Raw genomic sequence first — 16763 nt, 5'->3', positions numbered from 1 at the left:
CATGCCCACACAAATGAATGTTAAGTGTCACCTGTTGTCGGATGGTAAGAGTGACAGCAGGGCCAGTGACGACAGCTTCCTCCTCTCAGGTTGAGTTATGTTGTCCATCCGGTCAACCCACATCTCTATTATGGTGCCCAACAATTGGTCCACCTGGCATGGGGAGACATGGGGAAAGGAAGAGAGGTGGACAAAGAGAGGAAAACAATGCTGATTTTAGATAAAGGAAAAGAAAAACAATGTGAGAGCTATAAAGTCTGGGGAAAAGGCCAAGTAATGTGGCAAACTGGCTTTGTGTATTAATGTTTAAAAATGATGGTGTTACCGCTGCTATAAAATTCAGCAAAAAAAAAAAACCCACTACTATCGCAAAACTAGGTGCAATTAATTCCGCTCTTGGATCGACAGATCAATGTCAAGAGTTTCCCAGCGAAGGACGACTCTGAAATGTAGGGCTTGGAAAAGTTACCATTTGCAATTCCCTGGCTCATTACTTCAACCCTCATTTAGAATGATTTTTAACAGGCACTTTGCAGTTATGTGTTGCTCCGACTCTCAGAAAGACTGTGCTGAGGAGACAGAATTGAAGGGCAGACACCGAGTCTCACCTCCTGGCTGTTCTCAGCAGCCATCTGACTGAGCATGGAGGAGAAAAAACTGAAGTTCTGCAGCAGGACGCGACCCATGATGCCAAGGTAGGTGGACATCACCACAGGATATATCTGCATAACACACACAATGACATGCAAATAGAGAACCATAAATATACATAAACGCTTTCACGCTGACCACAGGTCATTAAGTTTGATAAAGTGATGCAGAAAGGACTGAAATGGCAGAATTCTGGGAAAGCTGCTAATGACCATTTACTGGGGTGAGTGATCAACAAACACTGATGTATAGGGTGTATAAGAAGTAATGTACAAGAACATTTGAGGTGGTATTAAGCTAAACCATTTTTAAATATTCAAGGAAAAATATTGAAGATATCAAAATGTACCAACCAACATATATAAATAAATATCTGGGCAAGACACCATGCTGAAACTCACCTCACCATCCACAATACCTCTAAAGACAACTGGCAGCAGGGGCTGGAACATGTGGGCCCCCAGTGTGGGGCTAACCTTTAAAGCTATCTCTACCACCTGCAGGGACACATGGAGAGAAGCAAGACCGTCACAGGGGGTCAGAAAGAAGAAACAGGCACAGAAGAGCTTTGGAGGGAGTCAGAAAAAAAAGATGCAATGAGGGTCAGTCACAGGATGACGTAAATCGAGAAGGGAGCACCTGGCCAGTCTGTGAGATTCTAAAACAGGTGTCGAAATTTTTTAGATCATTGGTACTTTCTATATGTGGCTGAAAAGAATAGTTTACGACTTACTTTCACAAAGTTTCTGAATGAGATTGGTCAGTTATTGAAGCTGAATAAATAAAGAAGGGTGATTCTTCAATTCTCCATGCATCATACATCATGAACTGCAATCATTTGCATTGGTCTGTAATTTGTCTACATACAGTCACGGTGTGCATGGTTTGAAATGTGTTTGCACTTTACTTTTCTGATTAGCTGAATCAGCAAAAAAATACTTTTATGAATTATTTAATTTTAGTGTACAAAATGCATTATTTTAGATTCTTTCTGCACTTCCATCTGCTCCAAAACATTTTCTACTGGGACAATTAAAGCATGTTTTTACATACAATATTTATCAAATTTATAGTCGTTCTGAACTTTGACAATCAGCTCAAGAACATCAGTAAAAATCACAATGCTGGGAATGTGTTCAGACCCAACAAAACTCAGTAACAGACTTTCTTGGAAGAGTTTTTTTTTAATATATAGTAGGGTTTCACATGTTTAAGAACAACATTGCTAAATAAATACTTGAAGTATTTTTTTGCTATGTGCTTTTCAAAGTGGCTTCTAACTAAAAAGTTACTTGACATCAATAAAGGCTGACTTCAGCTGTAGTAAGTAGAGTAAAAAAAACCCACAGCATTATCACTAGTTTTGCTTGATGACCACATGTTAAATAAGCAAACATCAGAATAGATGATAGCTGAAGGAATAACATCCAAATCAGTTAATTGTTTCATCTTACATTAGACATCACGACTGCATGAACACAAATACAATTAAATCCCAACACCGAGAAATGGCATTTTTTCAAATGATAAAAGCATTTGAGTGCAGTGTAACAATCTCAGATCAGAGGGCAGCAGAGAAGAGAGAACGAAACCTAATAATCTTAGCTTTAAAACAATGAAATAAAGGGAACAGATGATGTGGTGAAGGGAGGCTCAGTGCCTGCAGAGCCTGCTGCATGAGTAAAAAGCAGTAAAAATAGACATTTGAAAGACAGATGGCACTAATAGGTCAGGAGCAACTAACTGCTGAAAAAAAAAGACAAAAATTAAAAGCAAAAATAAATTAAAATCAGATCTCTTGATAACACGTGCACATATGTGTTGAGCCGCTTGAATATCCATGTTGTTGTGGTTGATGACTTTGTAGTCTGCTGCTTCTTTCCTCAATCCAAAGAATTAGCAGAAGCCAGATGTGCAGTAATACCGCAGAGCAAGCTCAAGCTGTGTGATCTTATGGTCACTCTGAATATATACACGACAAGCAAGCTGTGCAAATAGCACATACTGTGCTGAGAAGACTTCACATGCACTGCGACATATTAACACATACACTAATGAGCAAAAACATCATTATCACATTTAACAGTATTTATGTATATACTTCCATCAGAAAGCATCATGTATTTCATGAAAAATGGTGTCAGGATGTATGATTGATAAATATTAGTGTTTGTTTCAGGTTAACTCAATTTAAGTTATGCTACTGGAAAAAATGATCTGTGAATAAAATCTGGGATGATGTTGAGTGTGATAAACTTCCTATGTCATGCATATTCTCTATATTCTGTTATCCATGACAGTGGTTCCCATTAAAATCAAATGCTGTTTTGCTCGTTTTCTTTTCCGGCTTCCAATTTTACAATATTGTATAGTTATGTTATTATACAACTGTTTGAATGTATCTTTTCCTTTCCGGATTTATTGTTGGATAATTTTGTATTTATTTATTATATACATGTTTTATTTTGTATAGATTTCTTTGGATCAGTTCAGTTATGTGCTTTTAAATAAAAGCATGTTTCTTCTATAACATTTGGTGTTTCAATTGGTCCTCCATAACCTGACCCTTTGAAGAGTGGACACGGGTCTTCCGGTGACACTTACTCTTGGATTTTAGGGTGTCCCGACATCAGAGGTTTTATTGTATAAGGAAACGATACTACCTTGAATATTTTGTGGACAGACAGCAAAGGGAGTTATTGCTAGAATAAATGTCTGTTTCGGAACATTCTGATATTGATCTACAAAGATAATTTATTCATTTATAATTTAGTGAGTGGCAACAAGATTCCTCTTTCATTGTAATCTGGTGTGAGTTCACACAAGCTACACAGCTTGTTTATTTATTGCATTTGTACCTGTGTGTGTGTGTGTGCGTGGGTGTGTGCGTGCATGCCCTGCATATTAAAACACTGCCAGTGCACTTGTTCAAAATCATGATACACAGACAAAGCAAACATCCACTGACTGGTGAAACCCAAAGTTGCAATGAAACAAATCCAGACTCAGTAAAAGAGATATACAGAGACATCATCATTTGATATTGTACAACTTATAAATATGACATGATTGCGTGTGAAAGGCATGGAGAAACTGTACCTTAAGCACTTGGACCTGCCCTTCATTGGTGATGTCTTTCAGCAGATCACAAAAAGAACGACACAATGACTCGGCGTAATTCTGTGGAGAATAAAAATAAATCTATTAAGCTTATATAACTTGTTTCCCCCTGGGATTAATAAAATATGTCTATTCATGCACTTTTTCTCCTGTACTGGGAGGGACCGAAACTTGATTGCACAATTTCTCAGTACGACTCACGTCAGTGTCAAAACTAGCGACCCAGACCAGGGAACCCAACACATTTTAGGTGAAAATCTGATTTGGACTCAAGCTGGGGTTAAATAGCAGCTGCTATAATGACCTTCTGTCAGCCAAAAGTGCCTTCAAGAAACAAACGAAGCAAACAACTTATAAAATAGTAGTTTTCATTTATGTACAGGGATAATGTTTGATGTGGAAGTACATGAGAACACAATAATGGCTCCTACTGTATGATGCAAGACCACAGATTTTAAGCCACGGTATGATATTTGAGTGTGGCGTCAAATTGACTTTCTGTCATCGGACACTGCAACAATCCCACTGAGTATAGCTGAAGGAAGGAGAAATATGTGTTTAATGTCAGTGAGTGCATGTGTGTTAAGCTTACCTGTAGGAACTCTGTGGCAGACAGGTACATGTAGGCATTAACAATCTGAAAGCAGGTTCTCAGGTTCTCGGAGCTCAACTCTGGAGGGAAAAAAAAAAACCAACAACATGAGAAAACTTTGCTTATTTGTACAGATGCATTTGATTTATCAAATCCAGGCATAAACAGAGAAAGACACAAAGCATTTGTTGATAAATGAGCCAGAAGTAGAAGGTTGCTGGATTACATTGAAGGAGCTTTGTTCGCCAACACTAATTCCTAAACAATAAAATATCACACTTCACATTTGACTGATATAGCAGGGATAGGCAAAACTACAGACAGACGTGGAGTAACCGTGTTGCTGCCTCACACACTCCACATAATAGGCATGAGTTGAGTGAGTCAAAACATTGATTACATTTTTATAATACATTTTGCAAGGTGACTCAACACTGTAAAAAATATTACATCGAAAATCCCCAAGGATGTCCAGCAGCGAGCTTTCCTTTCTGTATTGTATTCTGTATTCAATACAAACTTTCATCTTCTTTGCCATCATGTTTATTTTATACATTTCGGGCTTGAATCCGAATGAATCAGTTTAGATTTTGCACTTGTCAAACACTCTTGTGAAAAAAGTCCGTATGCCCAGAATTGAGTTTGTCAGTTCTGAAACACAATATTTCCTTGAGCCCAAGACGAGCTTTTCTGTTTTCTCGTAGATTTTAGCAAAATACTTTGCTCCATAAAAGTTGAAAAGCAAGTAGTCCTCTTACACATTGCCCCTGGGCAGATGAGATGATGGCTCATCTGACATTGGGAAAACTCATAAAACTCACACAGTATGGCAACCGTTCAACCCTGTAATGGACTGGTGATCGATCCAGGTGTTACTGTGACCTTTGCCTGGTGTGAGCTGCGATTAGCTAAGCTCTCTCGATCCCAGTTTAGATAAAGCACCTGTATTTACCTCTGGATCACATATCTTTGTGTAACTAATTGTGTTTACTGCACGAAACATATATCCATACACACACAAAAGATTTGAAAAGGGAGTTTTTTTATGAAACAAAAACAAACCAAGAAAAAAAGGGGATAGCGTTACTCATAATATTTAAAAAGAAGCTAATAAAGCTGCCCATCTATGAACAGAGGCGGTACAAAAAGCTTAAGGGGTAATATTGTCATTCTGTATCAACATGTATATTGTGTATTAAATCTTTACGTTATTTATGTACATTTTATGCGAGATGAAATCAGTGCACTATGAAAAGGAAACGATCCTGATCTTTTTCAAAACAGAAAAAAAAATTGGATGACCCTTTTATACTACACAGTTCAGGAAATCCATGATGCAGCATAAGAACACTACAAGCTTTACAAGCCTTCAACAAAGTTCAAGTAGCTACTTATCTGTCAGAACTAATAGAGGCTGTGGGAGTCTGTTAGCAAGAGCCGCACATAAATTATTGAGCACACCATTGCCTCAGCAGCATCATTATCCCCACATAAAATATGTGCTGCTTTGTCTCTGATTTTTGTCTGCCCTTGTTGTCCAAGTTCATGGTTGCACAGACGGGATGAAGATGTACAGCATCGACGCAGGATAAGACAGATTTATTTTGAGCTCAAGATTTTTTTTTTTTCTTTTAAACAATCTGATTCATTTGAGACTTCAAAAACAAACAAAGCTAGACTACACACCCATACTTAACGCAGCAGGAGAGTGTGAAACGTGCGCAATAAAATACAAGCGAGAGGACACCAACCTCGGTTGTAAAAACTACTGTACGAGTAACCGGAGCATTTTATCATCATAACAAAGGGGATGAGATTTAACAGTTCAGCAAGGGTAACTTCAAAAACAATTCACTCTGAGAAGGTTGGCCTTGAGGCGGCTTGTACAAATGTAGTAATGCATCAAGAAAGAAAACACCCTCAAGGTAATGCCACCAAACATATAACATTCTGGACAATTATACACCGGAGGATGGAGAGCACAGTTTTGTCTTCTGAATGTTAAGTGAGTTTTCACATTGCCTGAATCCGGGGCAGAACGGCCCATTGAAACAGCCAGTTATAATCACAAGTAGATCAGCCACTTAAATCTATCATATGAAATTACATATAATGGAAAAAGCTTCATTATGGTTTATATGCACATGTATTTGCATAGGAATTAAGACTAATAAAATTAACAAGAATAAAAGTGGCATGGCGAGTGAAAAGCGGTGATGTTCGGAGAGAACGACCCAAAATGGCAAAACCCTAGAAAAAGCAGAACATTTAAAGAATGTCTTTGCCACCTTAGAACTAAAGTTATTTTGCTTTTATTATAAAGGAGATAAAATAATCTCTTTTGATATTGTATGAATTTTACTTTTGACAATGATTAATAATAGAAAGGGCACATGAGATGCAGAAGGGGAAGAGGAAATAAAAGGCATACTCAAAGATGAAGAGACATCAAATGTAACACACACACACACACCAACAGACCCACTGTCCAGTCTCGACAGTTCACACAGAATCAGTAGGCACTCGCAGAACAGTGCCAGTTGATTGAACTGATACAGACTGACAGGAGAGTTCACAACAACAGCGAGAATATCTGTTTACAGCATTCAAGTTGACAGGGCTGCTTACATCAAACACCAATGGCGCTTTCCTTTCTGTATTCACACAATGTTACATATGTCATTTAATGCAGCAACCTGGAAATGGAGGACCCCAAAAAAGTCTAGTGATGTATTGAGGCCAAAGTTTTGAACAGAGCAAATTAAGTGGTCAAAGATGTTTCAAAGGAAAATGTTGAATAAGTCAGTGGCAACAGAGACATAAGAAACTAATCTGACCATGCAGGTGATATTAATGTTAATGTATGCAATATGTGCTCTATAACCATCTGTCAGCTATAGTAAAGTATTGAAGATAATGTAGGCTACCATCTGTTATCTTGTCAGTGACATAATGTATTCGAGGGCCTATTCAGTCAGCACATCAGCTTATATGAATATTCAACACCACAAATGTAGTACGGAGAAACATTATGCTAAACGCTTGCATTGTGTCGGCACATAAAATGATAGACCACAACAAGACAATGATTGATTTAAAAACCAAATAGGCTTCAATGAAAAACACAGAAATAAGCAGAGGAGACAAATACTGAGGGTCAAAAAGTTTGGCAATTCCAAATGTGCAGCAAAGCAACTTTTCAACACTTAAAGTTTACTATAGCACATACAGTGTGAAAATGACCATTAAGAGTAAAGGCAGGGACAGGATGCGAGCTCAACTGCAGTAAATGCATTCCTTTAGTCAGACCAGGCAATGTTTTTCTCTTAAGAATCAAGTGAAGGCAAGACATTGCTCAACAGTGTATGAACCAGCAGGTACAAGGTGTGAATGGACATTGAAAGAACTCCTCTGAGGTACGGCTGAAGAGGGGTAAAATGTATCACCAGTATGTGTATTGTCTTGAAATATGTGTGAGACCAAACCTTATTCAAACGAAAAACAGTGCAAAACAAACAGCTCAGCATGTGTGGTTAGCAAAACAAACCTATAGAGTATCTGCAGAAAAAATCCCCCCCGCCTGTAAATAGGAGAAAAGAGGGCTGGTATTGTTGACTCTTTCCAAGAACTTTCACATCCAGTAAGATTTTCTGCACAAGATCTGAATTCAAGAATAACGTGATTAAGTTGTTTACTATGATGTTTTTCAACCCCGGTCCTCTGGAGTCTGAATTTTAGATGATGGATCATCATCATCAACCTTTGCAGAAGCCTGATAAACTATGCATTTAAATTAGGCGCGGTGGCACAGCAGGAAATCGTTGTTCAAAACTATACAATGATAGATCATCATTGACTCAAAGTTTTTCAGTGTGAACACGTCTTTGAGAGATGGACACCAGCCTGAGAAAGTATGAGGAGTATAAATAAGTTGTTGCTACCAAGCACAAAAAATTCATTGAAGGCAACAATGCTGTTGGTTTAAGAAGGCAAGAAAAGGTTTCATACTTCTGCAAAAAGCAGAGATTGCTTCTACAACTGTAGCTCAGACTCGGATTGCTGCCACCTTTTGCTGAGGACTGCAAGTATGATGGAGGTTGTGGTCCATCTTCAAGAGTGTTGAGGAAAACTTTATGCAGAGCGAGCAGTTTAAGTGCAACAGCACAGCACAACTACTATAGAGGTGGGAGGAGGGGATCAGCTGATGAATCGGACGCTGGCAAAATGACCCATGTTTGACCCAAAAACCAAGAATATCATGGGAGTTATAGACACAGCAGCATGGCAGAGAAATGAGAACACATGACCCTGAATATATGGAGTGAAACACACAGTTCTGGGTGACATAACTTCAATTCAAGTATGCATGCAGCAAAAGTCCAAAGATTTGCTGCCATTTTTGAATTACTAGTAATGCAGACATACCATCGGATGTCATAAGGTGCCGATAAATTAACATGTCAATTTATCTAAAATGATTCATGGTGCGACGAAACACAGATCAATCCCTGCTGTTATTAAGTGTTAAACGTAGTACGAAAGTGGTGGAAAGTTGAAGAAGTCAAAGAGTATAAGAAACAAATTCCAAGTTTGCAAAAAGTAATTTAGTATTTAACCCACTGAGTGCAGCAAATACCTGAACTTCTCTCACAGCAACCTTCCAGCGACAACTGATTAACATCTGATATCACTGCTCAGAGCTAAGATGCCGCCAGCACATCTCTTAATGCCCAGATTGAAATAAACACATAGGAGGCATTTAAAAGTCAACACCCCAGAAGCAGCTAAAAGCATCGAGACAAAAGGGAAATTAGTTGATTACATAATTCTTCTTTCTTTTTTGAAAGTGACAAAAAGTGCTGTCTGGGATACCTGAGATAAGGACAGGTGCTGTAATAGTACTTTTTTCGTTGTTACTTTTTTGCACCGATTAAAGCAACAATGAAGTAAAGAAAATCATCCACCATCACAAAATTTAATATAAATACTGCCCTGAAAAGGTTATGGAGTGGTAGTGAATAATCACACATTGTTGATGCGGTTTGGTTTTTCAATCTTCGTCTCCCATTTTAGACCCATTTCTTCAAAATTATATAGAGAGCTTTGAAATGGTATATTTATGCAGATTAAAACAGGAACCCGCCCGGCCTTTAGTCCTGAGAATAGCTTGATGTCCATTACTACCAAGCATGGCCATATATATAGTTATATATACTAACATCACATTCCAAATAAATGACACACGGATTTGGCAGACTGCTATAAAAATTGAGAATGTTTTCCGAGGTGAACCTCCATGATCGCAGCAATAAAGTGACGATCAAGTGCAAGATAATGGGATGCTTTTAAAACACGTTATGTACATGAAGGCTGGTGCCTGTGAAAAAAAAAAGTATAGATATTTGTAATTAGGACAGTGAATAGATCTGAAATCAAGTCAACTCAAAAGCCTTTCAAGACACAAGAGATATGTGTACATCTGATTTGGATACTTAAAGAATTTACTCATGTCACATGCGTTCAGACATAACCTATGAAAAAAAAACAAAAAACTGAAGGCATGCCTGTAGAATTATGGAAGTACTTCATCTTTAGTCTACAAGTAAAATGTTAGATGCTCTGTGTGCTTTGACGCCAGAGTACAAGACGGTGAAAAACTGTTTCAGGCAATTTCATCTCCTGCTGTAATGGCACCACAACAACTGTAGTCATGGCTCTCTTCGCTGATAACTTGTGGGCATATTGCTGCAATATCCCCTAATGCAGTATTTTGTCTGAATATCAGTAGAAGGGAAGTGAAAGCAAAAGTATCCATATGAAAAGCTTATGTGGTTTAAGGTAGGTCAGATGGCTCAGTGTACTGAAGCCTGGACTTGATAAGGCGTTTATCATTCCCACCCCTCACTTTTTCAAATGGACCAGAGCCTCCTGAAGTGTCAGATACAAATACCAACAGTAACAAAAATAACACTGCATGTGGTGACCAAAAGTAATTCACTTCAACTTCCACAAAGCATCTTGAGACAATTTCAGTGAAATGCAAATATGACAGGAACACAAGTAAGGTGCATTTATTCTGACTGAACTTCTTCTACTTCATTGGCTTCTGATGTTTTTCTTCTTTTTTTTTCTGAAAACACAACAGCCTATAAAGGACAGTCTCATTCTCGTTTGAGGATGTCTCTCGAGTTCTGTGTCGTGACGAGTCCCATTATGAAGATATGAGAACTGCACAAATCCACTTCATTTTTTAATTCCTCAGTACTTCCCACCAGTAAACTAACAGCAAGTAAAATTTCATGAAAGCATACACACCACACTGAAAGTGGAAAACAGGTCAAGTCCTCCTTTAGTGTACATTAGTAGCTTGAATTGAATATGATGGTTTTTCTGCTTCTGTAAAGTTAATATCTTGATCATTGCCATCAACTTTCTACACCCTCTTTATTTGCAAAGCAGCACAATGGGCAATAGTTTGTTCCAAATAGAAGATAAAAATGTGATGTTGGTAATGATACATTTTATAATGCTCTGCAAAATATTCATATTTATGTCGATTTATTTTAAATGAGGGACAGATGGCACATGGCTAGAAAAGTAATTGCAAGCAATGGAGGAGGATTTGACAACTACGTAGGATAGAAAGCCACAGGTCAATAAATGTAATTTGTATGAAAGTTGCATTTCAGAAAGGTGCAGCCTTTCAAATGTAAAGGTTGCCAAAAATGTACCAGCCTGTCACAAAATGCACTGGAAAATGAAGATCACACTATCAAGAGTGTATATTAACACTAAAAGACTCAGACGATCGGGACAAGTTTCTGCACATAAGGAACAGGCAGAAGCAATCTTGGTACTAATTGAGAAGGCAGTTGTGATCTTCAAACCCTCGGGCAGCACTGCATTAAAAACAGGCACGATTCAGATCACTGATAGGCCCAAGAAATGATTCCAGAGTCCAGAAATCATCGTCCGTTTGCTGTGCAAATCACAAATACTCATTTGAAATGGGCTGAGGCAAAATGGAAACTGTTCTCTTGTCAGATTAATCAAAATTTTAATTTCCTTTGGGAAAACATACACCACTGTGCTTTACAGATGAAAGAGGAGACACACAGAGATACAGGATTTTACATTGCCACTTATAACAGGTTGGCCGTGGGTCTTATGGTCTGATAGTAATGGAGGTGGCATGAGTCCCTATGGAGTGAGCAGCTTACATATTTACAAAGGCACCACCAATGCTGGAAGGTGCAATGAGGTATTAAAATAGAGGCGCTGATACTATGGCCTCTATGATCATTTTTAATTGGATTGCAGCCAATTAGAGAAACTTCATGGAATCAGTCTCACACGTGAAACTAGCATGTTGTGTAAGAATGGCAGTACTGAATAAAAGCTGAAGAGCAAGTAGTTCGAGAAAGATTGAGACAATTCAGTGATACTCTGGTTGCAGCTTCCTGTGTGTGGACTGAAGTGAAAAAGAATTGGGACCCACATGTTTCAACACAACATATGATCTCATCCAGAAAACAGCATTACCAGAGGCATTCCATTTAACAAGAAGACAACAGAAAGAATAGCATGGTTTCACCATAGAAGAGTCCAGAAACTCACCTGCCTCCAGCTCATATATTTAGCCAGTAGAAAGCAGAGGACTGCCGAGCAGCTAGAATACTGCATCCGACAACAATAGGACAATGATGCTTTCCCAAAACTCCAGCAATTGGTCCCCTCCCTTTCCAGATGTTTATACATAGATACTAATAGATAAGGAGATGCTTCAAAATGTAGCATGTCGTCATCAAATGACCTATAATTAAAAAGGAAAATATGTACAATCACTTTGAACCACATGCGGTCTTCAGATCCTTTTATTTAGAAAAAAAATATTATTACTATTATTTAGAAATAACAAATGTAGTCTTGGACACTTGCAGTGCATTTGTAGTAGCAGCAGGAAAACATCCTGAGGAGTGAATGTTCTCAACAGGAGTTGTGAAAGTCTGGATGGTAAAAATACTTTGTAGTGAACAACAGTTTTATTTAAAACCTGGTCTGCTGCATTTGTGATGTCTTTATTCTCAGCTTTTACAAAACTGTTATAAAATGGTGTTAATTGAAGGCATCGTTTTTGTTATATTTGGACGGGATTCATTGTGAAAAGCATTTGAATATTATGGTCCTTCGTGCAGAGCAATGCCTGTGGGTAAATTAGCAAAGCCATAGGAATGCGTCCAAATCTAAATAGGTCGATTCGCCAAATATTACAAAAGCAATTAAATTTTAACAAGGATGTGTCAAGGGAGATCAAGTACATGCATGCGCACACTCGCAATCATAATCGAATAGTCACAAAAACAGCTGCTAAAACACTGATTAAGCTTTAGTCAGTACATCTTTCATAGCCCTGGGCATATGCTGCAAAATCCACTTTGGTTATAAACACTAACGGGAAAATGAGGCTCACATCTGACTGGAATAACGGTTATTTGAGTAGCTCTAATGATTGCTGAGGACACTGTTCACATTTGTGGTCAACGTCAAATGACATTTTAGATTCACAATGTTTGATACAGGTGATGATACTTTGAAAGAGAGAGAAGGTAAAGGTCAACTACAAAGTGGTGTCAAACTGTGCAATTGTACCTACATTGATGGGGTAGTTGCCGGGCTCATTCAATGCAATCAGAAGCAAAGTCTGAGATCAGTATGGTTAATGAGTTTAAAGAATCCAAACCAAATTGAAAAAAAAAAATAAAAATATTATTAATTTCTTTTTCATTTAAAACCTCTAAAGTTCAAATGCTCAAAGTCCATGACTACTACAGAGAATTTAAAAACTACTAAGTAGAATGAAGATGCCAACTTGCCACATACAGTAACTCCTTTAGTGTACTCAAAGATTTCCTTAGCAGTAAAAACCTTGGAGCCCTACAGAGACGGCAGTTTCACTGTACACAAAGGAAGAACATAAAACGGCAACATGGCCAACAGAAGCCTCTGTTATAGCTGTGAGATAAGAACTGAACTCCCTTTGGTGCAAGATTAATTCTCTGAAGCGCCATGGATGAGTAATCATGCTCGAGGAAGAATAAAAACAATGAGGTGGCGAAAAAAATCAACTTTGCAAAAACACCATCACGTATGAGATGACAGCAGTGATGGGACAACTGAAAACTCAAAGCACCACGCAAAGAAAAATCCCAAACATTTCATGCTGCTTGATGTAATAGCGGCACAAGGTTGAACAGGGCAACGGAATTGAAGCAGATTTGGATTACAAAGGAAAAAGACAGGAGATATAATGCAGGGTGTTTGCAAAACATATACCAAAAGATTAAACCATAAAACTACTTAAAATATTTTTGTATAAACTGACATTCCTCCATCAATAGGTCTCCATCAATACATCCAAGGTCTCTGATAGCTGTAATCAAAGTCATTACTTTCAATTGAGAAACCAGTAATCAGAAGGTTGCCCTCTAATGGAGATGTCCAGATTGATCCATGAAGCACATTAGCTGTATGGTTGTGCAAGACTTTATGAGGAATATTAGTGATTCCCTCAGTTGTCAGAGGCCTTTCACGGGGATGAATAATTGGCCGCGGCAAATATTGTCCACTAATAAGATGGATAAACAACTCGGCTTTGCATTGCAAAACGTTGCTACATTATTCTCTCAAAATTACGGAAGCAAGGTCATGAAAGCAAAGTTAGTTGTAGGTTACAGAATCTCAAACAGTGGTTCAAAATCTCTACCCTCCCCCCCCCCCCCAAACCATGAAACTCTGGACTTCCATTGTCAGACATATAGAAGCGCAGAATCCTTCAAAGTGAAAGCAATGGGAAGTTACTTAGGTCACCTAAAAATTCACTTAAGTGTCTTATTGTTTGTTTGTTTTTTTTACCTGTGCAAACTTTATTTGGATGGAAACTTCTGCCGTACGGCATGAAATTTAAGTGCAGGATGAAATAATTAAGAACTAAACTTCTACATCTGCGTACTGTCTACCCAAAACTTATGAAGACATTGGTAAAAATATGAAAACTGCAGTTGTTGAAAATGTGTTCACAGACATAATTTCTAGCCACAGATTCAGAGATGTAAAAAAAAATAATATATATATATATATATAGATGTTAAAGCTTAGAAAAACATACAAGCTAGTTTTGAGAGGAAAGGCCCACATGTTGATCAACATGTGATGTTATTGAAGTGTTTTGTTTTAAAAGGAAAATCTTCCATGACTACCTCTGTTTTCAATCCGAGTCCTCTGAGAGTTCATTAGCTCTAATGTTTTCCTGTGGCTGGAGGGCATTCTTCAATATTCTCAACACAGGAAAATAAAAGAGCTCCGAAATAAAAGGATACTCGGCTCAATCACTTGCTCCTATTAATCAGTGTGATGTCAACAGGGACCGAATCGCCCCTGCTTACTCTCTATCGGTGCGCCCCACACAGACGCACGCGCACACAGCTGAAACGTGCCCCAGTTCAGAGGACGGCGGCAGTGACACAGGACACAGTGCTAGTAAGAATTTAGCCGAATCGAGGCTCTTGACATTCTAATTAGGAAATTTGCTGCTCCAGTTTAGCAGTGATGGAGCAGGGGCACTTTATCAGGCAGGCCAGGCCACATACCTGGCAAGCTGTGACATCCTTCCGAGCCAGACTTTCTCAATGGTCCACATCTCTCCACTGCCCTCCATGGACTAAATACGTGAACCACTGGATGTTTCAGTGAAAACCAGCCAGAGATACAAACAAATATGGATAAAATAGCACAGACAAGCGATTTTGGCTTCTTCTTTTAATCACTTGTAATCGATATAGTATGCAAAACATGTAAAGGCAATGTGTAGAATGTATTTTATGTTCATTGTTGAAAGGATACTTTCATCAGAAAAGCTTTGAATTATCCCTCTAAAACATCGGCTTTCCAATTACATTTGATGTAATGAATGTTTTAAATGTGCAAATGTAACTTAAGAGGAAAAAGGTGTTTTTCACAATAACAAAAAACAGAGAGGAGAAAAAAAGGAAGGAGGCATGAAGAGAGTACCAAGTGCTGACAAGCAGCCATAAAACTCTTATCGGCTGAGTTGTTCCACTAATTGCTACAAAGTCAAGTCGATTCACAACGAAAATAGCTACACAGTACTCGAAAAGGTCAAAAAAAAAAACTACTGCTAGGTAGGGACATGTTAAAGCCAGCTATGATTAGAGGAAATATTTGCCATTACTCAAGGAAAAATGAAAGCACAACACCCCTGGTCAGGTTCAGCCAAGTTATCTGAGGATCTGACAATGGAAAAGTTATCCATGCAGAGATGAAAGTGAGTCTGAACTGACTCGGATTCATAGATCATTTCAGACCCTGGAGACGGCACTTCTGAAGACAGTCGCAGACCAGTTCAAAGGTTATCCTCGACAGGACTGAAAGTCCTAAAATACTTTCTAAATGCAGACTGTTTCTGCCAGTCTTTTGGAATCGCGTTGCCTCGGCATTTATGAAAAGTTATGAAAAAAAAAACGAAGTTACAAGCAAGTGAGTTTAACCTCCACAACATCAACGTGTCATAGGGGAGTACTCAAAAATAGCAAGTAAATGGACATTGATAGTGATTATGAAATGGATTATTAACGCATGAAAAACATTTTACTGCAAACAAAAATGTAAATAAGATGACATTTTATTCAACCCGCAAAGACAAAAGCAGCTCTCCCTTGCAGAAAAGAGTAAGAGAATCTGAGGCCCCAGCCAATTTTCTAATGCTAAATGGCCATTTGGTGCATTTCCACCATAATAAACTGTAGAATGGCCAAAATCAATTTTAAAAAAGCACATATTTACAATACATACAAAGATCAGATACAATGAGCACTCGATGGGAGCTGTGCTCTTGTCTTGCTACGAGAGTTATAAATGACATCTGCATCATTGTATCTACAAATTCTGATAAGTATAATGTTTAGAAAAAGGACAGAAAAAGGCAGATATTTTGTCCACATTATAGGGTGCATGAAAAAAGCGTTTTCTTTTTTTACACAAGCCCACGACATGTTTGCTGACAAAATAACTTCAAAACTTATGGATATTCGTTGCAGCTCTCACCTGTAACAATATCTGTGTCTAGAAACAGATTGTGAGATAAATCATGCAAATGCATGGGTTCTTGCATGTTAACATATGAACTCATGTAGCCCAGTGTGAAATTATCCACCATCATTTGCTTACACCAGGATGAGTGAGTCACAATCAGTCACTGTCGAACCCTCAATCATTCTTCCATTGAGGTATTTCCCTATTACTTTATCCATCCAACTCTCCACTTTCTATGTTCTTTGATCTGACACCCTCTTCCCAGTGGAGCAATCCGTCTCTCTGCCCTCAA

The 16763-nt window shown here is 38.2% G+C and overlaps 1 protein-coding gene across 1 annotated transcript in view; it reads right to left on the bottom strand.

Moving 5' to 3' along the window:
• The window catches only part of ipo11 (importin 11), a 115790-nt gene that overhangs the window by 34936 nt on the left and 64091 nt on the right, over positions 1 to 16763 (bottom strand). Inside the window, exons 23-27 of the mRNA XM_080499990.1 lie at positions 4364 to 4443; positions 3751 to 3831; positions 1053 to 1148; positions 609 to 722; positions 32 to 153 (exon numbers count right to left, since the gene is read on the bottom strand). Coding sequence (XP_080356116.1) covers positions 32 to 153; positions 609 to 722; positions 1053 to 1148; positions 3751 to 3831; positions 4364 to 4443 — 493 coding nt within the window. The remainder of the gene's footprint in view (positions 1 to 31; positions 154 to 608; positions 723 to 1052; positions 1149 to 3750; positions 3832 to 4363; positions 4444 to 16763) is intronic.

This window comes from Blennius ocellaris (assembly GCF_963422515.1).
Source record: "Blennius ocellaris genome assembly, chromosome: 7".
NCBI lineage: Eukaryota > Metazoa > Chordata > Actinopteri > Blenniiformes > Blenniidae > Blennius > Blennius ocellaris.
Note: the sequence above shows the minus strand (reverse complement) of the source record. Positions and strands in the feature narration are given on the sequence as shown.